Source organism: Phocoena sinus, chromosome 1 (genome assembly GCF_008692025.1).
Source record: "Phocoena sinus isolate mPhoSin1 chromosome 1, mPhoSin1.pri, whole genome shotgun sequence".
Classification (NCBI taxonomy): Eukaryota; Metazoa; Chordata; class Mammalia; order Artiodactyla; family Phocoenidae; genus Phocoena; species Phocoena sinus.
The window spans coordinates 184,076,393-184,103,758 of record NC_045763.1 but is presented as its reverse complement, the minus strand read 5'-3'; the positions used below and the strand labels follow the sequence as shown (position 1 = coordinate 184,103,758).

General features: G+C 42.8%; 1 protein-coding gene across 1 annotated transcript in view; it reads left to right on the top strand.

Annotated features, from left to right (window-relative positions):
* The window catches only part of KIF14 (kinesin family member 14), a 52,249-nt gene that overhangs the window by 6,850 nt on the left and 18,033 nt on the right, over positions 1-27,366 (top strand). Inside the window, 19 exon segments of the mRNA XM_032603598.1 lie at positions 193-247; positions 249-281; positions 3,907-4,005; positions 5,001-5,053; positions 6,333-6,363; positions 6,794-6,901; positions 8,268-8,384; positions 9,109-9,224; positions 10,452-10,624; positions 11,590-11,737; positions 12,032-12,095; positions 12,691-12,875; positions 15,910-16,012; positions 16,836-16,996; positions 19,681-19,828; positions 20,198-20,350; positions 21,825-21,951; positions 24,021-24,114; positions 24,636-24,768. Of these exon segments, the coding sequence (XP_032459489.1) occupies positions 193-247; positions 249-281; positions 3,907-4,005; positions 5,001-5,053; positions 6,333-6,363; positions 6,794-6,901; positions 8,268-8,384; positions 9,109-9,224; positions 10,452-10,624; positions 11,590-11,737; positions 12,032-12,095; positions 12,691-12,875; positions 15,910-16,012; positions 16,836-16,996; positions 19,681-19,828; positions 20,198-20,350; positions 21,825-21,951; positions 24,021-24,114; positions 24,636-24,768 (2,101 nt within the window).

Genomic DNA, 27,366 nt, shown 5'->3' with positions numbered 1-27,366 from the left:
ACTCAAATTTTAATAGTAGCTAGCACTTATTAAGTTTTTACTGTCTTCCAGGCCCTGTGCTAAAGGCTCTCAATTAGATAGTTCTTATTTATTCCCATTTTACAGAAGAGGAAATTGAGGTTTAATTTCTCCCCAAAGAACTTAAAAACCTAATTAGTTTTTACTTCCTCCCTCTTCATAATGTATTTCCAGGATGATGGGATTTAGTGAAGAACCAGGAATAATTCCAAGATTCTGTGAAGGTCTTTTTTGCTGAAATAGCCAGAAAACAAACCCAGGAGGTATGTTCTCATAGTATCCGTAAGCCTTCTTATTAGACTAGAAAACGGTCAAACCAGTTAAAGTCGGAGTTGTGGCCGCTGAGGAAATGCTCAGCAGAAGATGTTGTAACTTCTGGTCGCTCTCCTTTCGGACAGTGGTTTGGGGGACGGGGGCTCCAGACTCAGAGGCGGTTCCTCCTGCTGGACAGGGATGCAGGGTCCTCTCTTCCGCCTTCTCTGCCCAATCACCTCCATGGGTGTGGGGTGCATGTGGCGGTGGTTACGCCCCGTCGTGCGTGTCTGCAGTGGGGCGGCGGCCCGGCCTTCCCTAAGGACGGCAGGCGTCGGCATTAGGACGGCGGCAGTAGGAGAGAGGGGAGTGACGTGCAGATTCAGCCGGGAGTGGAGGTCACAGCCTCGCTCGTGCCCCGCACTGCCCCAGTGCTGGGTGCCCACGCCCCCTCACCCGGTCCTAGTGCGGCCAGCTGTTTGCCGGGCAGCCAGTTAGACCAGTTTTTTCCGAAACTCTCTTGAGGATAAGAGCGCCTAGGAATGTGTGTGTGGGTGTACTTTCTGAAAAGCTTCTGGAGATTCTGGTTCAGTTGGTTTAGAGGGTAGCCTGGGAATTTATAATTTTCATACTTTTCCTCTAGTGATTCTTATGATAAGGGGACTTGGGAAAATGTTGTGCTGTACTTGGGAGCACGGAGTGGAAAGACCCGGTGCCTGTAGTGAAGAGAGTGTGATGGAGAAACGGGCCAGTACACAGTCGAGTACAGTCACTGAGATGCTAAATAAAGTGAAGTAAATACTAGGTTAGGATGAGGGCGGCGGCTATGGGAACAGGTAAGCTGGGGGCACGGGGTCCTTAGAGGAGGCGTGGCCCGTGGGTTAGGCCCCTCTGTTTAGCATCTGTTTTGTTTAGAGGTGGTGGAAGCCAGGGAGGGAGAGCAGGCGAAGGCGAGGGGTCTCTGGAGTGATCATGGGTCCGGGGGGGCTCCAGTTGTGGGGAGCGACTTTGTCAGTGAGAGGAACACATGAGACGGTTCAGAGCGTGGACTTTGGAGATGGCTTGAGCTGGAGTCCAGGTTCCACACTTCCATGCTGGAAGTGTGACCTCGAGCAATGTGCTTACCTTCTCTGAGTGCCTCAGCACAGAGCCTGGGGACGAGGAGGACGTTCTCCTAGGTTTGCTGTGTGAAATGCGTTCTGTGTGAAAGGTTTTGAACAGTGCCTGCCACATAGAGAGCCCAGCGAAGTGACTGTGGTTTTCTCAGTTTGGGATTATTCAGGGTGGTAGAAGATAACAACGTGCGGGTAGGGGTCTCGGAGGTGGGTGTAGCCACAGATGCCAGGCGCCTCGAAGGAGCAGACAAAGCATGATCGTCTGCGACGTGACCTCCCCACCTTTCGCGGCTCCCCTCCCACGTGTTCCTCTCCAAGGCCCCCTGGAAGCCCCATAACGCAGTACACTGTTTTATATATAATAGACGTTAATTCATGTTGAATTCTGAGCCCCAATACCTGTATCCACAGCCCTTGTAAATAACCTGTAATTGCATGGGTTCACCTGTACCTGATCTCTATCCGGAAGTGCTTTGTTCCTCTCCCGGGACGCTAACTGTATCCTTCTGTCTGTGTTACTCAAGTGCTGTGTTGCGTCTCCAATTAGACTGTGAGTTCTCTGAGGATGAAGCCTGTCCAGTTCACCTCAGGTTCTCCCACGGTACCTAGAAGAGTGCTGTGTGCCTGGTAGGCCTAATAAATATTTGGCGAATTGAACCTACATCTCTTTGATCTCCCTTGAAGCTTGTAGTTTCGTTAGCGCTGGGTGTTTGCTGACTCACTTTGGGCCTGTAGGTGAAATTTATTTCTCCAACAAGGGAACATGCCCTAACTCAAAAAAGCTACATGGAAGCAAATTTTCCCTTTTTGGCTTTTATACCTTGTCTTTCAGAGTCAAAAGGAGGAGGAGCTCAGCTCTACTGAGTCTGGTGATTGTTTTCTGCGGCAATCAGGAATCACAATCTGATTTAAGATCTGCACTTAGCAGATCAAGTGTTCGCCCACAGGGTCCAGTTCGCTGCGTTCCTCATGCCTCACAGCCTTTTCTCCTCCTTCCCCAGCCTCTCTGGCACCCGCATCTCCCCTTTCTGATTGGCCGTTTTATCTATGGTCATGATTTCTCATTTTGGTTCTTAATTTTCTATTGCTCTGCCTTATCTGTTGGAGGGTATGTTATGTTTCTCTGAGATGGAAACTCGTGGGCGAGAACCTTGCCACATACTTCTGTATATCCTTCTCATATAGTCATGTGCATATAGCCATGCACATACTAAGTTAAATTGAATTAGGTTAATTTCCTAGGAGTTAGTAAGAAATGCAAGGACTTTTGTTGTTGAAATTTTCCTATATTAAGATAAAATTCACATAACATAAAATTGACCATCTTAAAATATAAAACTCAGTGGCATTTAGTACATTTATAATGTTGTGCAACCACCACCTCTGTCTGGGTCTAAAAAAATTTTCATCACCGTCAGAGACCATCCACGTACCATTAAGTAGTTACAACCCATTTCCCTCCCCTCAGCCCCTACTCTCTGTCTCTGTGGCTTTACCTGTTCTGGACGTTTCCTGTAAGTGGAATATCATGCAGCCTGAGGTTCGTCGGTGTCACAGCATGTATCGACACTTCGTTCCTTTTTATGGCTGAGTAACATGCCATTGCATATATGCGCCACGTCTTCCTTATAAGTTGATGGGCATTTAGGCTGTTTCCATCTTTCGGCTTTTGTAATACTGTTGCTATTACAATACACAGTTGTACAGTTGTGTACAATTTTTATTTGAGTAATTTTTTAAAATATTTATTTATTTGGCTATGTCGGGTCTTAGTTGCGGCACGCAGGATCTTTCCTCGCGGCGCGTGGACTCTCTGTCGTGCGCACGGGCTTCTCTCTCGGTGTGGCATGTGGGCTCCAGAGCGCGCAGGCTCCGTAGTTGCAGCGTTTGCTTAGTTGCCCCGCGGCAACTAAGTGGGATCTTAGTTCCCCGACCAGGGATCGAACCCATGTCCCCTGCATTGGAAGGCGGATTTTTAACCACTGGACCACCAGGGAAGTCCCTATTTGAGTAATTTTTAATTTGAATTTATTTGTAATTCTTTTGGGTAGATAGGAGTGAAATTGCTGGGTTATACAGTAATTCTGTGCTTAACCTTTTGAGGAACTGCCCACTGTTTTCCACGACATTTGCACCATTTAACACTCCCACCAGCAACACTGGAGGGCTGGAGGGTTCTGATTTCTCCACACCCTCATCAGCATTTGTTGTTTTCCGTTTCCTTGATTACAGCCATCCTAGTGGGTGTGAAGTGGTTTCTTACCATGGCTTTGATTTGCATTTCCCTACTGACTTGTGATGTTGGACACCTTTCCCTGTGCTTGTTGACTATTTGTGTATCTTTTTTGCAGAAATGTCTGTTCAGTCCTTTGCCTATCTTTTAATTGGTTGTTTGTCTTTCTGTTGTTGAATTGTAAGAGTTCTTTATATATTCTGGTTACTAGACTGTTATCAGATATGATTTGTAAAAAGTGCAAGAACTTTTCAAATAAATTGTATGCTGTGTTTCTGTTCCTGCTAGGTCAGCTATCACCTTGAAATGAGCTTCTTTGAAGTATATAATGAAAAAATTCACGACCTTCTGGTTTGTAAAGGTGAAAATGGGCAGAGAAAGCAAACAGTAAGATTTAAAAACTTATTTGTTTTTAATTTCTGTTTTTATTGACGCATATAATTATATTGGTTCTCAAGATGATACATAGCTTAATTACTAAAATGCGTGATAGCAAATGCTTGAGATCTAGTCTAACTACATTGCTATTTACTAAATAAGCTGAACATTATTGTTAATGGACATTAAACTAGTTATGAACTCTAACCTCATTTTACTTAAGCAAGTATTGTGTAGAAGTTAAAGATAAAACATTCTAAGATTTAGTTGGACCACTTATGTCAAATACCAAATTCCTAAGAGTCTGCAAAGCCAAAAAAGAATAAAAGTTTAGAAAACTGTATTGTTATTGTAGAGTATGTATTTCACTCGATTATTTAGCAAATTGATATCTCATAGCTCATATTTTCTGTGAAGTAGAAAGTTTCACAAAGGCATAAACTTTTTAAACAACCGCTATTAGAATTAAAAGCTTCTGACTTTGGAAAGGGCTGTGGAGAGCGAGAAGCTAACATCTGAAGAGGTCACTTGACTCGCTCAAGGTCGTGCAGTCTGCTTTTGGCAGCATCAAGAGACTCACACAAAACTTGGCGTTTCCTTCTCTGACCTCTACGTGTTCTTAAATTTCTGCTCACAAAGTTTAAAATGTATAATGTAAAACGGAAAAAAATGTTAGCTGTCTGAAATTTATTGTACGTATTTTAGAAAGCTATTTAAAAGCATATAAACAATAGCTACGGCAGGACTTAGGAATTAAAAAACTAGTAAGATACTTGATGTTATGGTATGTTGTCAGATACTGTGCAGATGTGAACAGTTTGTGGTCTTGAGGCAGTTTCCTAGTGCCTTACAGATGTGTTTCTGTGAGGACCTTTATATTTATTTCCGGGTAGAGACAGATCTCTTTACCGTAGACTCGAAATATAGAAAAAGAAGGTCATGTGAAATTCTCTTTTATATGAAGTATTTGCCTTGCTGTTAACGTGCCTCGTGTTTGCCCACAGCTGAGAGTGCGGGAGCACCCGGCCTCCGGCCCCTACGTCGAGGGCCTGTCCACGTGAGTGTGTGCAGCCAGGGCGCGTGACCGCTGTGCTCTCGGCAGCCTCCCCAGCCGTGAAACGCTGCGTCACTCCTTACTCTTCTCCCCTTAATATTATCCAGTTAAATGTTCCTCCTCTTTCCAAATAGAGTGTTAGCCGCTTGTTGTTATATTTGTTTATATCTCTCACAGCACCTCTGAAGTGCCTCGCATAGAGCATTAATTATACCGTGTAGGAAGTATTTGACTTTCCTCCCTTTCCCCTGCTAACCCATTAAGTTAAGCCTTCCCTCTCGAGCCACTTTTTTTATGTTACTTTAAGCTGTGGAGGCGAGAAAGTGCTGAGCTCAATGTTTAGAGTTAGAAATATGCTGAGAGTCATTTATTTGCTTTTCAACTCCAAGTGCTCTCTTTTTATATGTATACATATATATTTTTTTTATAAATTTGTTTATTTTACTTATTTATTTTTGGCTGCGTTGAGTCTTCGTTGCTGAGCGCGGGCTTTCTCTAGTTGCGGCGAGCGGGGGCTGCTCTTCGTTGCGGTGCGTGGGCTTCTCATTGCGGTGGCCTCTCTTGTTGCGGAGCACGGGCCCTAGGAGCAGCAGGCTTCAGTAGTTGTGGCACGTGGGCTTCAGAAGTTGCGGCACGTGAGCTCAGTAGCTGTGGCGCACGGGCTTAGTTGCTCCGCGGCATGTAGGATCTTCCCGGACCAGGGCTCGAAACCGTGTCCCCTGCGTTGGCAGGCGGATTCTTAACTATTGCGCCACCAGGGAAGTCCCAAATGCTTTCTTAAAGGAAAAGAAAAGTGGCTAGAAAAAATTCAGCTCCATTTAGTAAATCTGGGACTGTGCTGAGACCCATACACACCCACACTACCACACCCATATATATGTGTACCTATACATATACCTGTACCTCTACCTACGCCTAACCACACTCACATATACAGGTACCTATACCTATGCCTTTGCCTGTACATATGGGTTAAAGTTTATCTTTTGGTCTCATGATTTAGACTTGGATAGTACAATGTTAAGATTCTATAAGGTGCTTCATTATATTAAGAAAAATCATACTTTTTAAAATTTGTTAAAATGAAAACATTATTTTATTACCTCCCTTTTACAATGGAGAAAATGAAAGATTCTGTAAGAATCAATATAGTAATAGCTATGGATTATTCCACTGTGGTATTCGTAGAGTGATTATGTGGTTGAAAGGTGGCTGATGTTTTATAAGGATGGGAGTGTGATCATGAGTAAAACTGACTTTGTCCTTTGCTTTTGTGAAATAGGAATGTTGTCAGCTCTTACTCTGATATCCAGGTAAGGTCCATTGTAATTGATCTTCTCTCCACTAGATAGAAAGATCAGTCATAAATATTCATAAGAATATTTCCCCTTATTTGCTGTTTGCATAAATAAAAGGTTAATTTATAAGGAACTGATTTTGTTTGTGTAAACTTTAAGCAGAAGAATTACTCTTATCAACGAAAAATTTAAACCGATCATCATGTCAGTTTAGAGTTATAGAAATAGCCTGTTAAAGGTATTATTTCCTCATTCAAATTTCTATGACAGAAAAAAAATAGACAGTGGGAATGCAAATTCTTAAATAAGCATGTATTAATATTTTTATTTTATAAGCTGATTATAAATGTGTGTATATATGTGCTCACTCTACTCTGCTGTTCGTTACTTTGCTCCGGTGAGCCCCTGTCTGCAGGCCTGACCTCCTTCTCTCCTTTCTCACTAGATTTGGCTGGAACTGGGAAATAAGAGGAAGGCAACTGCGGCCACTGGCATGAATGACAAAAGCTCCCGCTCGCACTCAGTGTTCACCCTGGTGATGACCCAGACCAAGGTACTGTGTTGTTGATTCATTTCTTAGGTAAGATAGCCACTATATTCAAGTTTCATGTTTTCCTTATTTTCTCCTTTATTTTTTTATTTTTATCATCTTTATTGGAGTATAATTGCTTTACAATGGTATGTTAGTTTCTGCTGTATAACAAAGTGAATCAGCTATACGTACACATTTTTCCCCATATCCCCTCCCTCTTGCGTCTCCCTCCCACCCTCCCTATGCCACCCCTCTAGGCGGTCACAAAGCACTGAGATGATCTCCCTGTGCTACGCGGCTGCCTCCCACTAGCTATCTGTTTTACGTTTGGTAGTGTATATATGTCCATGCCTCTCTGTTACTTCTTTGAATCAAAGGTAAAAGTCCAATCGTATAAATATATAACATAACTGGATTTTAGGACATATACACAGTAACGCTGAGTGGCATATATAGGAGTATGTTTTTCTCACTGTTTTAAAAATCAATAAAGTGATTATTGACTTATGATATTGATATTGTCATATCAATACGTGATAATATATTATCAACAATACACGATAATTGTACAGTATTTGAAAAAACATATCAGAAAGTAAAAGATCTTAAATAATTCAGCCGTAGGGTTCCACTGCTCAAATGAAACCGCTCTAAAGAGTTTGGTATATAATCTTTCAGTTGTTTTACAATCACATGTAAACAAATTTACAAAATCTGCAACAATTTTATACTGTTAAAACTACTTGCAAAACATTATTATTCACAGCTACATAATTTCCCTTTGACTGTTAAAATTCCTCAGATTTTTCTCTGCTGTTGGACATTTATGTTGTTTTTAAATGCTTTGCTACTTCAGGGCTGGGATGAACAGCACCTTTGTACATTAAGCCTTTTTTCTGTCTGTGGCCGTTTCCTTAATATAATTGCGTAGTTATGGGTTTAGCCCTTTAAAGTCATTCCTTTTATTTTGCGTGGTCTGAGCACTGCTCAATATGTTCTTATAAATTGTCACAGATTCAAGAAGGGATAGCTTCAAAAGTAAGTGAGTGGTTTGTAATCTTGTCTAACTTTCCGTTTTGCAGACTTATATTGATGGCAAGTCGTTAAAAGAACTTATGATGTGTTATTTTACCGTGTTTTTTTTTTTTTTTTTTTTTTTTTGGCGGTACGCGGGCCTCTCACTGTTGTGGCCTCTCCCGTTGCGGAGCACAGACTCTGGACGCGCAGGCTCAGCGGCCATGGCTCACGGGCCCAGCCGCTCCGCGGCATGTGGGATCCTCCTGGACCGGGGCACGAACCCGCGACCCCTGCATCGGCAGGCGGACTCTCAACCACTGCGCCACCAGGGAAGCCCATGATGTGTTATTTTAATGTCCTTTTGTCCCAGACAGAATTTGTGGAAGGGGAAGAGCTGGATCACAGAATTCGGAGCCGTATAAACCTGGTGGACCTGGCGGGCAGTGAGCGCTGTTCCGAGACCCAGACAAGCGGGGAACGGCTGAAGGTAAGGGTGAGCCCTCACGCTGGGGAGCTCAGTCCTGGCCACTGTTTTTAGGAGATTACTGGCTAAGCACGTAATCTTTTTTTTTTTAATATAAATTTATTTATTTATTTATGGCTGCGTTGGGTCTTTGTTGCCGCGCGTGGGCTTTCTCTAGTTGCGGCGAGCGGGGGCCACTCTTCGTTGCGGTGTACGGGCTTCTCACTGCGGTGGCTTCTCTTGTTGCGGAGCATGGGCTCTAGAGCACAGGCTCAGTAGTTGGGGCATGCAGCCTCTGTAGTTGTGGCTCGTGGGCTCTAGAGTGCAGGCTTAGTAGTTGTGGCTCGTGGGCTCTAGAGTGCAGGCTCAGTAGTTGTGGCACACGGACTCAGTTGTTCCGCAGCATGTGGGATCTTCCCGGACCAGGGCTTGGACTCATGTTCCCTGCACTGGCAGGCGGTATTCCTAACCACTGCACCACCAGGGAAGTCCCTAAGTGTGTAATCTTAACCAAGAATAACCTCTCTGTCCCTGCACTTTATATATAGACTGTGTTGCTGAGACTTAAAGAGGAACCCGTAGTTCTTGGTTATGATTGCTTCTCAGAGTCAGTTAGTAAATTTTGAGTCTGAAGAAAGTTGGTAGTTTATGGAAGAAAGTATTTCCTCAGTAATTATATGAAGGAAGAAATATATTTTGTTATTGCTGAGCAGTTCCTTTCAATGAAAATGTTTGATCTTGTCCCCAGGAAGGCGTGAGTATTAACAAGTCCCTGCTGACCCTGGGAAAGGTCATATCTGCGCTCTCCGAGCAGGCCAGCGGGAAGAGAACATTCATTCCTTACCGCGAGTCTGTCCTCACATGGCAAGTAGCTTTTGGAGTATAAGGAATTGTACAAAATAGAGTGAGTACTGTGGAGGAAAAGGGCATAGACTGACTTCATGTGACTCTGGGACAGAGCAGTGGTGAGCGGTATGGATTCCAGAGCCAGGCTACCTGGCTGTGCTTCCTACAAACTGTGTGACTTTGGGCAAATCACTTAATAGTCCTCCAGCCTGTTTCCTCATCTGTAAAATGGGGATAATATCAATACCTGTCTTTTAGGGTTGTAATGAGGGTTAAATGATGAATGAACTGTTGTTAGTGCCAGATGTTTGAGCATATATGGTATCACCAAACATATTACTATGTGTGTGAAGTGAAGTTTAGCACACACTGGCTGGCGTGTAAGTGTTCAAAAAGTATTTTCATTAATGAACATGTATTTAACTTCAGATGTATTACATTCAGATTACATCTGTATTGATTTAATACCCAACTCTGATACGGACTGCATCACTGTTGACAGCAGTGTATCGTTATATTTGACTTATTATATTATAATTGCCACCTCAAAACCTGTAAGGGAACAATGATTTTTTTAATGCCTTTTGAAAATTAAGAATAACTTTTGAAAGTTAGGAATAATTCACTCTGCATTCATAAATACAGAGCTTTTAGTCTCATGATCTTTTTCCTTCTAAAATAAGGCTTTTGCACGTAATAGAAAACAAAATTTGTGTTTATATGTTCATCCATCATTTTCTGCACTTTTGAGCAGCTGCTTTGAAGGGCTCTGGTGACCCTGGAAATGCAAGGGTGACCAGACACACGGTCCCGCCCCTAAAGTAGCTCACAGTCTAGTATGGGGAGGGGTTTTACTAAATATTGGAGAGTTAACCATATTTTAAAATCTTTGCACAGACTATCGCTTCACAGAACAATATAAAAAGTGTGAGACGAGGGACTTTCCCTGGCGGTCCAGTGGTTAGGACTCTGCGCTCTCACTGCCGAGGGCCTGGGTTCAATCCCTGGTCAGAGAACTAGAATTCTACAAGCTGTGCGGCCAGAATAAATAAATGAGAATTGTGAGATGAAATAAAGTGCGCTGAGATCTAAAAATAGCTACAAATACCAAACAGTTCTAACCGGTGTCTGAGTGAGGAGCGTAGCACTGCGTCACGTGTCCCGGTGGTCTGCCTTGTGCTCTCTAGGTAGTTGTCATGAGGTCGTTGCAGAAGCAAAGTCTAATTGTGACTGTTTTCCTTGAAGGCTGCTGAAGGAAAGTCTGAGCGGAAATTCCAAAACGTCGATGATCGCCACGGTCAGCCCGGCGGCCAGCAGCGTGGAGGAGACCCTGAGCACGCTGAGATACGCCACCCAGGCCCGGATGATAGTCAACGCCGCCAGGGTCAACGAGGACGTGAGCGCCAAGTTGATCAGAGGTCAGCAGTTCCCTACAGACTTAAAGATTATCTTGCAAGAGTTTAGTCTCAAATATTCATCTCAGTGATGAAAATACGCAGTTTAAGGAAGTTAAAGATTTTTCTCTCGTATCTGTGTAATAGCTGCTAGCCATCATTCCACACTGATGAGGAAGGCGGATGGAAGGACGGCGGGAAGGAGAGTAACGGAGAAAGTCAAAAAGCTGGGAAATGGGGTGGGTGAAGGGGAAGGAGCCAGCGTAGGAAACCCTCTATGGACTGAGTCGTGCTCCTGTACAGCACAGGGGCGACAACATCCTTTACTTTTCCTCCCGTGGCCTTGCCGCCGTTGTCTGTCTCTCACCTCTGCTTCCGCTTGGTTCATTGACCCAAACGCCGCTTGGCCCTGGGCCTCCAGCACGGGCCGCCCTTCGCCAGCGCCGAGTGTCCGCCTTTTCTCGCTCACCTGCTCGGGGACCTTGCAGAAGGTGCATAGGTCCCTCAGAGGTGTGGGCTGGAGGAGGATGGATTTGCCGTCTCGTGCTCTCTTTTCCTGTTTGGAGCCCCTCGCGTTTACAAATGGGACCATTTTCATTAAAGATAAGTATTCTGAATTCCAGCCTGGCAAATCTGTCATCTTTATCTAACGTGTCCTTATGAGTACGGTTTGCCTGGGGCAGTCCCGGGTCATGGCTGTCATGCCAGTGTGATGAGTGGTGCCCCCGGTCCTTCTCAAAGGTGTCCCTTTTGGACGATACATTACGTGGCCATACTGCTTATGAGGGAAGGAAATTCATGAAGAGGGGAGCAGTTTTTCAGGTAAAGGTTAGGTAGAGATTTGTAGGTAAAGTAAAATTTCTGCAAGTATTCTGTTTTACTTAGTATTTAAAACTTCAAATAAAATAGAAGATTGGAGGGTTATGCCTAGCGTGGCAATTACTATATATCAAATGTTATTGATCATGCCTCTTTCTACAAATATTTAGACTTGAAAGCAGAAATTGAAAAGTTAAAAGCTGCTCAAAGAAGCAGTCAGAACATTGACCCTGAGCGATATAGGCTCTGTCGGCAAGAAATAACATCCTTGAGAATGAAGCTGTATCAGCAGGAGAGAGACATGGCAGAAATGCAAAGGTGGGCTCTGGTCACTGCCTTCGATGCTGTGGGTGTTGCCTGGAATCGCTGGACTGGCTTGGGGCGAGGGTCGGGAGAGGGGGCGGGGGGTGGAGGTGGGGACGGGAGGCTGAGGAGGTACCAGAGTCTGCCTTTATCCCTGCCTTCCCTGTGAACAGAGCAGCTTATCCCCAGACCATTACGTTTTAAGTATTCCCTAGTGGTTTCCTCATCTCAGTCGATTGTCTCTTGATTCTCAGTCTTATAAACCTGGATATTTTTAACTCTTTTAAACTCTCGTTTGTCTTTGGTAAGAATGTGGAAAGAAAAACTTGAACAAGCTGAAAACAGGAAACTTCAAGTAACAAAGGAGTTACAGGTATCGTTTCAACTCTCTAAACTGATTTGAAAATTTGTAAAGAAATATGACAGTAAATATACAGATGTACTTTCTCAAATTCCAGGCCAAGGAATTTGTTTTATCCTGTGGAAAGTGGGAAATCATTGAAAGTGTTTGACCAGGGAATCGACATTTTGAGAATTAGTTCAGAATTACTTTGGTGTAGGGTGTAAGCAGGACTGAAGCCAAGAGGGACTGTTGGCAGGGCGGGCAGAAGGCTGCCTCAGTGGTTCAGGCGGGAGGTGCTACGGGTCTGAACCAAGGTGATGGCAGTGGAGACGCAGCGGCAGGACCTGACCTGCTGTAGACGTCGGTGGGTGAGATCAGGCACATCTGGTGATGCTGGGTTGAGCCGTGAGTAGGCTGAGGATGGTGCCAGGACAGAGGGTCAGCGTCTTCCTGGGAGTCTAAGAAGTATGGTGGTCACACTTACGGGGAAGTCGTGAGGAGAGGGTCTAAGAGACCGTTAATTAACTGAGTCCCACATACCGCGACTTAAATGTTTAATGTTTTAGGTGGATCTAACAGTTTCATGCTTGTGATTAAAGTTAATTTTTTTTCTGACTTCTACTAGAAAGCAGGAATTACATTTCAAATGGACAACCATTTGCCAAACCTGGTCAATCTCAACGAAGACCCTCAGCTGTCGGAGATACTGTTATATATGATAAAAGAGGGAACAACTACAGTCGGAAAGTATAAACCAAACTCGAGCCGTGACATCCAGTTGTCGGGGGTGCTGATCGCCGACGAGCACTGGTGCGTTCCTGCCAAGTACTTTTCCAGATCTTGATGACTGTGGCTTTCTTCACATGAGGCATTCACTCACACTGATTCTTTGGTATAAGTCTTCGAACGCATCTTTTAGCCAGGAAAAACAGGCAGTCTGAGTGTTTTGTAAGGATGGCAGGTCAGTTACTCTCAGTAGGAGATACGATGTAGTATCGCTCTATCAGAAGTTATCCCTCAGCCAATAGATCTAAACTTCTATCCATCATCTATGGCAGGATTTTTGATTGGGTTGACAAATTTTAAAATTTGTTCACATGAATTGAACAAATTTTAAAATTCATTCATATGAATTGAATGATACTGTGTTGTTAGGGTGATAGTACATGTAAACTGTTGTAGCTCCACAGTGTATTTTCATGATTTGTCCATGTTGATGCTCTCTCATTTTTCCGCTGTAAAGTGTCCTGTTGTGTGAGTCTACCTGTCTACTTGGTTGGTGGGCACTTGGGTGGTGTCTCATGTTTTGCTCCCCCAGTACTGCTGTGGGCGCTCTTGGATGCGTCTCCTGGTACAGACGGGCAGAGCTTCTGTGGGGCGAGTTTCATACCCTGAGTTAGGGCCCTCGGGGTAGCCGCTGGGAACCCGGGCGGCCAGGCCCTCCTGTCCGCCCCGCTGCGCTGCGTGAGTCTCTCATGATCTTCCTGTTACCCTCCCTATACGGTGATCATTGTGAAGTTCGGGAAAATCGCTCCTAAGTGGTGTGTCCGGCAGCAGAGATACCAGGCTGCAGCATATGTGCATAGCCACCTTTATGAGGTAATTTCAGATTGTTTTCCAGAATGGCTGCACTCTGCCGCCCTTGGCGCTGAGGTCCCTGTGGCCCCGCATCCTTGCCGACCCTTAGCTGTCAGGTGGATGTGAAATGGCGTCTCGTGGGGGATGCGTGTTGCATTCCCTTGACTGATCCTGTTCACCTGTTCTTGGGCCATTTTTGTTTGCTCTTCTGTAACCTGCTTGTTCGTGGCTTTTGTCCATTTTTCGATTGTGTTGGGTTTTTTCATAATTTTTAGGAGTTTTTTAATATATTTTGGTGGCCCAGCTTTTGTGAGTTTCCTGTGTTGTAAATGTGTTTTCTCCAGCGTGTGGCTCGTTTCACCCTCTTATGGTGCCTTTTGATGGATCAGAGTTCTTGGTTAGTGTAGTACATAAGTCAGTCTTTTCCTTTATGGTTGTCAGTGTTTGTGTCTTGTTTAAGAAATCATTTCTACACTGAGGTCATAGAGACAGTCACCTAAATTATCTTCTAAATGTTTTGAAGTTTTGCCTTCACATTTAAGTCCTTAAGTCGTATGGAATTTTTTGTTTGGTATGAAGTAGGGATCTAAATTCATTTATTTTCCACGTGAATAACCAACTCTACCAGTGCCGTATATTAAATAACATATGGCTGTTTTTGTGACCTGCAGCGTTCATACAAAAAATCTCCAAAAATCCAGTGTGTTTTCTCACCAATATTGCACGGCCTGAGGTCCTCGAGCCCGCGTTGTCTTTGTACCCGGCGTGGCACGGCTTCTTGATCCTCAGATCCTCTTTCTCTTCCATTAATTAACCATTTTCTATAACAGATAAACCCAGAATTATTTATGCTTGTAGCAAAGATACAGAACATGCCCCCAAAGAGTTGAGAGTCCAGGGGGACCAGGAAGTCCGCCACTCGCCTGGCACTTGGTGTTTCCCCTTTTAGTACACGGATAGGTGTTTGTCTCACTCTCTGGACCGTGAACTTCACGAGAGCAGGTTTCGTGTCTGTCTTCACTGATGACATACCTGGCACGTGGGGCTCAGTGGACAAAGGAGCGCCAGTACCCATCAGTTTATATTAACATTAGGTGGATCTTAGCTACTTAGTGCTTAAAAGTAAAGAAAGAGAAGGAAAGTTCACCTCTAGCTTTGAGCCCTAAAGAGAAGCTGCTTAGAGGACTCTGGCCTTGACGAGTGATGGAGATAAGGGAGAGGATGTCTTATGTCGACGGAGCGATTCAGGTAAAGGAGAGAAGCTGATGTTAAGGCAAATCCAGGTGGGGTTCTTATGGAAAATAGTGGTGGATCAGGGGGTTGGTGGTTGAAGCTGGATGGGGGGTGGGAGGGGGCAGAATGCTAAATGGCCAAGGGCTTTTGATGGCAGAGCAGATAGAACTGGGAGAGAGGAGGCGTCAGAACAAGCAGACCTTGTTTAAACCTTTATGGGGTTAGGACACTAGGCTGGCGGGAGGGTGGGCTGTTCTTCCCAAGTCCTCTCCTCTAGGTGCTCAAGTTCAACTGTCATTCTTTAACTGGAGATCTCGGAGCCTTGTCTGGAGCTGGAGGTTTTGTTTGGGGCTCAGCTTTTGCTACAGTTTTCTCTTTCTTTCTGTCCAGTTAATCCAAAGATAATTGGATTTTGGAGTTTCTTTCCTATTTTCTGAATAAAAAGACTCAAAAGGATATATAGCATTTATAGTTGAGTTTCAACAGTATCATCTTATCGTCAGAGTTCAGTTAATTAGACGTCCAAGGAGTGTGCTTTTATCTCCATGCTTTTCTTTCCTCTGTATTACCCCTCTTTTCATGGGAGGAAAATGTTGTTTGTCCCATTATTAAAACTCATAAATGAAACCAGAAAGTTAGAAAAGTAAAACATAAAAATACTTAAAACTCTTCCATTCATAAAGAAACCACTGTCAGTATTTTAGTGTATTTTCCTTTAATGTTTGTGTTTTTTTTTTTTTTTCCATTTCTGGGGAAGAGGGGCTGGTATTTTTTTTAAGTAGTTTTAATCAAAATACATAGGATGAAAATTTTTCCCACCACTGGTGGATAGAATTGCTAGAGAAGCCAGGCTTTTTCACCAAACCTTCAAAATCTAATTGAAGGAAAATAAGAGAGTTCTAAGTCATTATGGTCACAAATTGATATGAACCTTGACACTAAGGGAATAACTCAAGGAGGATTATCTGTATTGCCTTTTTCTTACTTGTTAGTCTGTCCTGTAGTTGTAACAATGTGCATCCTGTCTTCACAGCACCATCAACAATTTCGATGGGACCGTGAGTATCATCCCAGCTGGGGAAGCAAAGACATATGTAAATGGAAGACTTATTTTGGAACCCACGGTATTACATCATGTAAGTTGGCTGCTGCTAAGATGTGACAAATTGTTTGACTTTGGGCAAGTGATCTAGTTTTTCTGAGCCGGGTTCTGTCCTCTGTAAGATCAGTAGTGAACGGGATGAAGGACTTTCTGGTTCTAACGTTCTCTTACTTCACGAATTGCCTGCCTTTGCGCAGAGACCACAGTTCTGTTATGGTGGGTGGACCAGCCCCCAAGGAGCTGTCCACCAGCAGCAGCACTATGTGTCCCGGGAAGAGCTGGGCTTTGGAATCAGGCCAGACAGGGTCGAAGCCCTGGCCCTGCCACTTGCCATATGACCTTTGAAAAGTTATTAAGCTCGGGGTGATTGCCTGTCACCCATGTCAGGACACTTTTGAGAGCATTTCAATAATTATATTAGGAGAACAGGCATGAACTATTCTGTTGAAGGCAAAGCAAGACGTATGGTCACTTGGTAAATATCCTGTCTTTCAGGAGGGATAAGGGAGGAGTAGGTGAAAGAATTCTTGCATAGTTCTTAATACAGTGTCTGCAGACAGCGAGCTCAGTGTGCGCTTATCACTGTTACCGTTAAGCTCTGTGCTCTGTTAGTTTCCTCATTCCTAAAGTCGGGATAGTAACATGCATAGTTGTGAGACATCAGTGAGATGATGTATGTGTAGAGTGCCAGATGCGGTTCTTGGCCTGTAGGAAGCATTTCATAAATGTTAGCTGCCGTGATTTTTATGTTTATCATTAGTGATACTAGACTATTGAATTGTTGAACATAAGGGTTTGTCCCACGGAATTTTTTGCTTCAGACTCACCTCAAGGAGTAAATTTCTTGTGTGCTTTAGGGTGATCGGGTGATTCTTGGTGGCGATCATTATTTTAGATTTAATCATCCAGTAGAAGTCCAGAAAGGGGAAAGACCGCCCAGTAGAGATACTCTTGTGAGTGAGGGTCCAAGAGACTTCGAATCTGCAAAAAATGACTTGCTCTTGGCACAGAGATTACAGTAAGTATTTTTGTTGGTATGAAACAGTAAGTATACGGGAGAGGGCTATGGAGAGCCTTAATCAGGTTGTCCTGACTGCACTCGTTAACTCTTTGGGTGCCGATTTCTAGCGATGTGATCTTTCCTCTTCTGTGTGCATTCATTCAACAAACAAACTTAGCTCCTACGCTGGAGGAATTTGTCTTCTTATGGGGCTGACGGACAGACAGAGTGCCCTGACAGAGCCCTGCACCGTGTGGAGCTCCTGGGGTGACTCCTGCCCCGACCAGGGGTCAGCGAAGGTCTCGTGAGAAGATGTCCCCTGGGAGGGAGTCGGCCAGGGGAAGCCTGGGGAGTGGACCCTTATTTACTTTTCTTCTTTTGCCCCAGTTTTAGCTGAGGCAATATTGTAGGAGTTCTGATTTCAGCAGGATCCCTGTAAAATAAATGGCAAGTAACAGAAATAAAATGCTAAAGCATTTGGACTTTATCTTAAAGGTTATGGGGTCATAAGAGAATTTTAAGGAGACATGAGACAGACATGATGGGGATCACATTGCAGAAGGGTGGCTGTGGCCCAGGTCTGGAGGGTGGAGGGCGGTGGAGCCGGGTCCCGGGCTGCAGTGCAGTGGAGGCTGGGGGGTGAGACGGGCATCTCGGGCTCACGGGGAGAGAAGTATCCGCACAGAGGATGGAGGCGGGGGCTGGGAAGGATGACCGGGGTGGGCCACACGAACCCTGCTTTGTCACCTTGTCAAAAGTCTGAGCTTGCTGTGCCCTCTTTTTTTTTTAAAAGTTGTGGTACAACGCACATAGCGTAAAATTCACCTCTTTAGCCATTTTCAAGTGTGCCGCTCCGTGGTGTCAAGTAATGCACAGTGCTGTGCAGCCTCAACCACGTTCTGTCTCCAGAACTTTCTCATCACCCAGCTGGGGCTCTGTACCCACTAAGCAACGGCTACCCCCTCCCCCCAGGCCCTGGTAGCCATTAGGTCCTCTTTCTTTTGACATTCTTATTCTTTTTTTTTTTTTTTTTTTTTTTTTTTGGCTGCCTTGGGTCTTCATTGCTGTGCGCAGGCTTTCTCTAGCCGCGGGGAGCAGGGAGCAGGGGCCACTCTTCTCTGCGCTGCGCGGGCTTCTCACTGCAGTGGCCTCTCCTGTTGCGGAACACGGGCTCTAGGCGCACGGGCTTCAGTAGTTGTGGCTCACGGGCTCAGTCGTTGTGGCTTGTGGTCTCCAGAGTGCAGGCTCAGTGGTTGTGGTGCACGGGCTTAGTGGCTCCGCGGCATGTGGGATCCTCCCGGACTAGGGCTCGAACCCGTGTCCCCTGCCTTGGCAGGCGGATTCTCAACCATTGCACCACCAGGGAAGCCCTGACATTCTTATTCTAATTCAGTAAAATTGGGTATGGAAATTTTATGCAGTACAGTTGTTAAAGCGTCGGGTTTTGTTGAGAAGAAAGAAACTTTTGGTTTTCTGTAATCACCAATCCTTTTCCCCCCATACAGTGAAAGGTAATTTAATATTTTGACTTCTCAAAATGTCTAAGTGTTACCTGAAAACTGGGTTCACCTCTTGGTGGGTGTCGAGCCAAAAGACACAGCCAGGCCAAAGATCAGGAGAAGGAAGGATGCATTACCTGCGTCAAGTAAGGAGAACATGGGAACTTTCCCAAAGCCGTGCTTCCCCAGCAGTAAGACTGGGGAGGTTTTAAGCTAAGGGTACATGCGTGTTCGTGAAGGGGCCCGAGCAGGGGAGAAGTCAGCATAGAATCAGGGCAGGGATCGACAGAGTCCAGGCTTCAGTTGACTGAAGCCATGGGGGTCACAGAAGGTCAGCATCTCCATCCCTGAGGTTCCCGTTGACCTGGTGGCTGAGCTTCAGGCTAGCCTTCACCATTGACTCAGAGCTGCCAGTCTTCACAACGGGTGTCTTATCTTTGCTGTTGTTGTTTCCCTTGCCTGATATCAGTCGTTCTTTTTTTTCCCTCGAGATCATTGGTTTCTGAGGCCTGTTCAAGGGCAAGCGCTGTGTCCAGGCTCAGATCGCAAAACGGCTCAGGCCAAACGTGGCTTCTCTTGTGTCAAGAAAGCCCCACCTGGTTTTCTCTCTGGGGGACCCCCCACCCTGTCTGCTTACAAAGTTATTATAGATGATTGGAAAAATATGGTACAGTCTCTGCTTTATCGGCTCATGTATCATGCTCTTAGAGGCATTTCAATATATTCCTAATCTGTGACCTAAACATGAATCGAAAGATAATGATATGAAATAATTTTTGCCCTAACCATTGTTAGTTTAACATAAGATGCCCATATTTTGTGTTTACTACAATGTTAACTGTAATATTTACTCCAGTGTTCACTGTAGCATAATTATGTTATAAATATATATTTTATGTTTTTATGTAAGTTAACATTTCTATATAGCTTAAGCATTAGAAAAACATTTGCTTAAATATCGAGCATCTGCAATGGTAATTAAGTTAGAAATGAGCACATTTTCAACCTTTAATGTTTTGTTTGTGTAAACAGTTCTAGAGCTAATAAACATTTCAGAATGCTGCTGACAGAATGTCAGAAATGAAGTTTTGAGATTTGAACTTTTGTTTAATTCAACATCTTAATATGATTATGAACTATTATAGCATATGAAGAATTCTTGACAGAGTACCCTGTAACTATTGAATATTTTGCTACTTGTAGACTTGAAGCAGAAATAAAGGAGGCGCAGCTGAAAGCAAAGGAAGAAATGATGCAGGGAATCCAGATCGTGAAAGAAATGGCTCAGCAAGAGCTTTCCTCTCAAAAAGCTGTGTACGAAAGCAAAATAAAAGTCCTGGAAGCAGAACTGGTAAGAGGCAGAACTGTTTTCTTTCTCTGCCGCTGCAGGGCCCCGGGGGAGCGTCAGAGGGGAGATCAAGGCTGCTGGGCAGCGGGGAGGAGAAGCAGACAGGCTCTGTCCCCCAGCCCTCGGGCAGCCCTGCCTCCCAGAAGCCCATCTGGAGGGCAGCGCTCTGAAAGGTTTGACTAGTGATGGCTATTTTCGGTTGGGTTAGTCAACCTGGATGGGGTGGAGAAGCATTGGGGCACCTTTTCTATCTGTGAGTCAATTTCCTGTGCACTGATTTTTACAAAGGGACTTTTGTACCATTTTGGTATCATTTTTGAAGAATTGCTCTATATCTTTGCCCTATTTATTTTTTATTATTGTATGTCAAAGAAAGAAGAATGTCAAAGAAAGAAGATACAGGAAATAAATAACCAAAAGGCTAATTACAAAATCGAGGAACTAGAAAAGGCAAAGCAGCGTTTTGAACAGGAAATATATGTCAACAAAAAGCGGTTAGAAATGGAGACTTTGGCTGCGAAACAGGTAATTTCATTTTATAGCTAGTCTGAGCTATCTTGAGGAAAAGCTGGATTTTTCTTTTTTTTTTAAAGAGCTTATGGTCTCTTGATGGGCGATGGCCAAATCCAGGTCTGCAGGGGAGAAGGGGCTTCCTGCCTGAAAGCCTCTGTCCTCACGATGTGCTCACACAGATCTTTTCAAAGGGACAGAGCTGTTGTTTCCAGCGAGTTCCAGTCGAGTGTTCTCTTTCCCTGGTCCACAGCGACCCTGTGGTCAGTCACGCCGAACGATGTAAGGAGTGAGGTGATACTAGGGCGTGGTATATAGAAGGGGGGACGGCTCAGCTCCTGGACCGGTTACATCCCGGTGCCAGGGTGGAAAGAGCAGCGAGCAGGCCGTGTGCCTGCGTGAGTCCTCAGGGAACTACCTCAGCCTTGGGAGCTCAGGTGCTGACTTCCCTCATCTCTCTGAGCACAGAGGCATCTTTCAAGGGCAGCTCACGGTGGCTCTCCAGGTGCTGGACCAGCAGCCTCAGCATCGCCTGGAGACGTGCAGATCTCGGTCCATCCAGAACTGCCGAATCACATCCTCTGGGGTGGGGCCGGAATCCCTTCTAACCAGCCCTGGAGGGGGGCCCTGAATCCCGAAGGGGGAGCCCCTGCTTTCGTCTCTGCTGCGACTTCCTACATCTTCAAGTTTTACTCTCAAACGGCAGTTTTCCTTCTTTCCTTCCTAAGTTTATGGTGGGGTTGGGGGTAGAGGAAGATACTCGCAGTAACCCCAGAGTACCAGTACTATAAAATGGTGAGAATACATATATTAGCCGATTCCAGAGCACGGAGGGGCTTGGTGAACCACCCAGGAGAGTTTTAAGAGAAGAACAGATGTGTTTAAATCTTGAAAACAATTATCATTAGTGGGCTGTTATAAGGCTTATTTGTATCAAGTGAGGTTTTTTTGTGTGTGTGTGGTACGCGGGCCTCTCACCGCCGTGGCCTCTCCCATTGCGGAGCACAGGCTCCGGACGCGCAGGCTCAGCGGCCATGGCTCACGGGCCCAGCCGCTCCGCGGCATGTGGAATCCTCCCAGACCGGGGCACGAACCCGCGTCCCCTGCATCGGCAGGTGGACTCCCAACCACTGCACCACCAGGGAAGCCCTCAAGTGAGGTTTTTAGGTGTATTTTTAATTCAACTTTTTAATTTAGTCAACAAACTCTTGAGTAGTTTTTTTCCTTTTTTTCTGAAGGTTTTTATGTTCCTGTCAATGGGGAGAAAAAGATTGATCTATGTTATAAAAATTCCTAATGATTTTGTTGTGGGGAAAAAAATCATTTTATAAAGATACTTTATAAATCATTTTTTAAAAGCCTTTATGCTTAATAAAACACGTACTGTGAAATGAGAATTATGTAGTGCATTACCATCGTCAGTCTGGTTTTCTAATTTCTCTCTTTGCATGTTCTCGTGTACGGCTCCACATGAATGAATATCAATTAGGCTTTAGAAGACCACAGGATCCGCCATGCAAGAATTCTGGAAGCTTTAGAAACTGAGAAACAAAGGATTGCTAAGGAAGTACAAGTTCTACAGCAAAATCAGAGTAACAGGGATAAAACTTTCACAAGTGAGTACAGGACGATTGTAGCAGGTATTTTCTTAAGTTACGTATGTTATTTCATACAATTAGTAAAATGTTCATATTCTTTGTATATTCAAACATTTTTTTCTGGATGTTGCTGACTTCTCTGGATCTAGATAAATTTGTATGAATGATTATTTTTAGGATATTCACTTTTTAGAATATTTAGTTATATAAGCAAATAGTAAACAGAGTTCCAAGTATTCTTTTAATGTGTATTATGCTTTTTAAAATGTCTTACTCTAATCCTTAATTCTTACTTTATAAGAATTATTAATCTGAGTTGTGCTTTATCATTGCATACTTCATTTTCTTTCTCACTTGAAAGTTGTTATTTTTTTTGTACGTTTCTACATTCCTGCGTAGAGCACAGCATCTTTTTTCAAATATTTATATATTTATTTGGCCGCGCCTGTGCGATCTTAGTTCACGACCAGGGATCAAACCCAGGCCCCGGCAGTGAGAGCACAGTGTCCTAACCACTGGACTGCCAGGGAAGTCCCCAAACACAGGCTGTTTAATGTAAACTTTCTTTTTTTAATTATAGAAAGTTTCAAATAAACTATGAAAGCAGAGAGATTACTACAGTAAACTCTTCCATACTTATCATCCATCTTCAACAGTTACCCACACATGTTCAGTTTTGTTCCAGCCGTGCTCAATCCCCCTGCTCCCCTGGACTATTCTGAAGCAACTCCCAGACATCCTATCACCTGATCTGTAAATACTTCACTATGTATCTCCAAGTTAGATAAGAACTCTCTTTTCTCTCTTTCCCTGTCACTCTTTGAAGCATAACTCTGATATTATTATTACACCTAAAAATATTAATAATAATTTCTTACACATTAAATATATAGTCCCTATTCAAATTTTGTGGACTTTGTCATAATTTTTAAAACCTATTCGGTTTGTTTGAATCAGGATACAAATGTGGTCGTCCACACCCTGTGTTTGCTAGATGTGCCTTTTTTTTTTTTTTTTTTTTTTGCGGTACACGGGCCTCTCACTGCTGTGGCCTCTCCCATTGTGGAGCACAGGCTCCGGACGCCACCAGGGAAGCCCTAGATGTGCCTTTTAAGTCTCTTTTAATCTGTCAGCTGGCTCTTCCTTCCCCTCTCTCTGTCCCCTTGTAATTCATGTATTGAAGAAGCCAGGTTCTCTACCTGTAGAGCTTCACAGATTCTGGGTTTGCTGACTGTAGGTCCAGGCTGTTGCTTATGCCTCTACATACCCTGCAAAGAACCCGTCATCCAGGTTCAGTGTTTTAGCAACAATACTTGGTAGTTGTGCCATATACTTTCCATAACTTCTGTTTTTAAATTACCTTGAAACAGTTACATCTGTTGTGAGAGATAAGAACATTGTATTAATACATGTTTTTATTCCTCTTAGGTCCTAAAACAGTACCATGCAATGAATACTTGATTTTTTTTATCCACATGAACAATGAATTTCACTCTTCCAAAGTAATGTTTTTAATGGAATGCTGGTTATAAGTTTGACTGAACAATATAGAAAATGTTTATGATAAAATCTTAAATTTGAATTAGGAACGTGGAATTGTGGACTGAAAGTGTTTTTATGTCCTAACATATCTCTGTTTCTGTCTTTATCTATCTTATTTTTTAAATTTCAGGCAAAATAAAAAAGAACTGTGGTTCTACTTAAGTTAAGGCTGTAGTATACTTTACCTAATACTTTAAATAAATTAGAAGTTAGGAAAAAAAGAAATTAGAAAAAAAAATCTTTAAAAATATTAGAAGGAAAAGCAGCATCTTTGGCATTTCCTTGTTTACAAAACTCGTATCCTCTCTCTGTGAACTTCAGTTTTCTTCCATGCCTCCACAGGTGAAAGACCTCATTTTGTATGAAGAATATTTTATTTCACCAGTGAGGCTTGAAGAAAAGTTACTGAGTTATCACCTTCACCTTCTGTGATGTATCGTTAGAACTATTCGTTTGAAGTCAGTTTTTTTCAGGACGTGTTGTGCCTGGTGGCGTGTTAGTGCTCACATACGTGTTCTGAGTCTTCTCCGTGTGCTCTCTGCTAGTTCAGCCCAGTTGGAGCTCCATGAAACTCTCCATGATGATTCAGGAAGCCAATACCATCAGCAACAAGTTAAAAAAGAATTATGTTTTTGGCAGGTGAGTGATTATCTTATTTGTAAAGTAATTCGTTGTTTTAAACTAGTCACACTTCACGCTTCATGTGATTTTTTTCTGTTTTAGTTTCTCTAAGGACATGGTATCCTACATGCCTGTCCAGGAGCAAGCGGGTGTCATAATTCCCAGGGGCACTTCCAGATTCCCCTCTCAGAGCTCACTTTGGAGTGAAAAAGGCTTTCAGCAATTAACATACTCGTATATTTTATAAACAATAATTTTAGATGTTTTAGGAATTCACTAATTTTCTTTTGAGTTGAGAATTTATAAGTATTCCACATTTTAAAAGGAATATACAATATTAGAACTTTTCGGAAATTATTATATAAGAAGTTATTTTAATATAGTATATACTAGACACGATTATTAGTATAACAAAAATACTTAACTATGGAGAGATTTAATCAGTGGTCTGAATTTTTATGGGAGTCATTCTAATTCGGAAAACTCTAGGTTATGTATGTTTTAGGAGAAGCATTTTTTTTCTTTGGTTTTTCTTTCAGACATGTTGTATCAGATAAAGGAAGTAGTTCTGACACTTGTATTCAGGTTCGTAACCTGCAACTAGGGGTCTCAACTGTCTGGAGTCTGGAAAAGTTTGAGTCTAAGCTTGCGGCAATGAAAGAACTTTACGAGGTTTGGAATATTATTAAAATCTCTATAAACTTTTTGAAATAAAAATATTATATGTAAAAACTTACAGGATTCTGCCAGATTATAGCCTTAATGCTTGAATTGTGTAGTGGAAAAATGAAAATAAACTAGTTAACTCAATCTAGAAAAGAATAAACCTAAACCAAAGGAGAGTAAATGAAGGAATCATTAAAAATAAAAGGAATAGTTGACAAATTAGAATTAATAAACTCAGGCTTTGGCTCTTTGAAAAGAAGAACATGTGATTTTAGGAATGGACGTAGCATTTAAATAAAGATCTCAAGCATTTTAAGATTATTTTACATTTTTATGTAAATAAGTTTAATAAGTAAGCTAATAAGTTTAATAATTTTCTAGAAAGTAAAGATTTTTCTAGAAAAAGAGAAATTATGAAAGTTGATTTAATAGGTGACTAACCGAGCAAATAAATTGAAAAGTTTGTCAGTGGACTAGCCTGAAAAAAAAAAAAAAGATGCTGGGCTTCCCTGGTGGTGCAGTGGTTGAGGGTCCGCCTGCCGATGCAGGGAACACAGGTTCGTGCCCTGGTCCAGGAGGATCCCACGTGCCGCGGAGCGGCTGGGCCCTGAGCCATGGCCGCTGAGCCTGTGCGTCCGGAGCTTGTGCTCCGCAGCGGGAGAGACCACAGCAGTGAGAGGCCCGCGTACCGCAAAAAAAAAAAAAAACATTAAAAAAAAAAAAAAAGATGCTGATCCCAGTCAATTTCATAGGTAAGCACTTTTGAACCTCCAAAAAACAGACAAATCCTGTTACATTTAAACTATTCTAGAACGTAGCAAAGAATAGAAGGTATCACAGTTACGATGCTAGAATAACTGATTACAATCAAAACAAACAAAACCCACAAAAACTGAAAAGATGATTCAAAAGAGAATTACAAACTAATCTTAATATGAACACAGCTATAAAAATCCTGAAAGAAATGTTAATAAGTCAAACCCAAGGTTGTATTTAGAGAATACTTATACCATGATTAAGTAGGGTTAATTCCAGGAATGGAATGCAAGGTGTATTCACAATAGAAAATACAGAAAGGCTGAAGGGAATCATACAAAAGCACTGACAGTTTACCTCTAAATGATGGGTTTGCAGATGGTTAAAATTTTTTCTTTGTGTTATATGTATTAATAATTTCCAGATTTTCCACAATGAATGTGAATTGCTTGTGTAATTAAAAAAACAAAAAACTGTATTGAGGTCATTTGAGAATTCTTGCCTTGACATATACATTAAAATCTGATGGGTGAGTTACCTTACATTCCTCCTTTCAACTGTTTGTTGCAATATTCTTTACTTATTTTTCCATTTAGTTATACTATTCTTGAATCAATCTCTATATTTATTTTGCTAGCACTTCAATTGGTATTGCTTTAAATATTTAAATTAAAATATAGATTATCATGATCAATATATTCAACCAGGAAGTGATTGAATCTTTTTTATTAGAAATAATTCATAATAATTTATTCCAAAGTTAATATTGACCAGATATTGCTTTAAGCATTTTATAGTTATTGGTTAATGTATTCATTTCCAAAAATACTGATTCATTAAATTAATATTCTGTGTCAAAGCTAATTCAAATTTGTCTTTGTTTTTGTTTTTACTATCTTTACTGGAGTATAATTGCTTTACAATGGTGTGTTAGTTTCTGCTATATAACAAAGTGAATCAGCTATACATATACATATATCCCCATATCTCTTCCCTCTTGTGTCTCCCTCCCTCCCACCCTCCCTATCCCACCCCTCTAGGTGGTCACAAAGCACCAAGCTGATCTCCCTGTGCTATGTGGCTGCTTCCCACTAGGTATCGATTTTATATTTGGTAGTGTATATATGTCCATGCCACTGTCTCACTTTGTCCCAGTTTACCCTTCTCCCTCCCCGTGTCCTCAAGTCCATTCCCTAGTAGGTCTGCGTCTTTATTCCCGTCTGCGTCTTTATTCCCGTCCTGCCCCTCGGTTCTTCATGACCATTTTTTTTTTTTTAAGATTCCATATATATGTGTTAGCATACGGTATTTTTTCTTTCTGACTTACTTTGTATGACAGACTCTAGGTCCATCCACCTCACGACAAATAACTCAATTTTGTTTCTTTTTGTGGCTGAGTAATATTCCATTGTATACATGTGCCATATCTTCTTTATCCATTCATCTGTCGATGGACACTTAGGTTGCTTCCATGTCCTGGCTATTGTAAATAGAGCTGCAATGAACATTGTGGTACATTGACTGTTTTTGAATTATGGTTTTCTCAGGGTATATGCCCAGTAGTGGGATTGCTGGGTCATATGGTAGTTCTATTTTTAGCTTTTTAAGGAACCTCCATACTGTTCTCCATAGTGGTTGTACCAATTTACATTCCCAGCAGCAGTGCAAGAGTTTTCCCTTCTCTCCACACCCTCTCCAGCATTTATTGTTTGTAGCCTTTTTGATGACGGCCATTCTGAGCGCTGTGATGTGACAGCTCACTGTAGCTTTGATTTGCATCTCTCTAATTATCGGCGATGTGGAGCCTCCTTCCCTGTGTTTGCTGGCTGTCTGTGTGTCGTCTGTGGA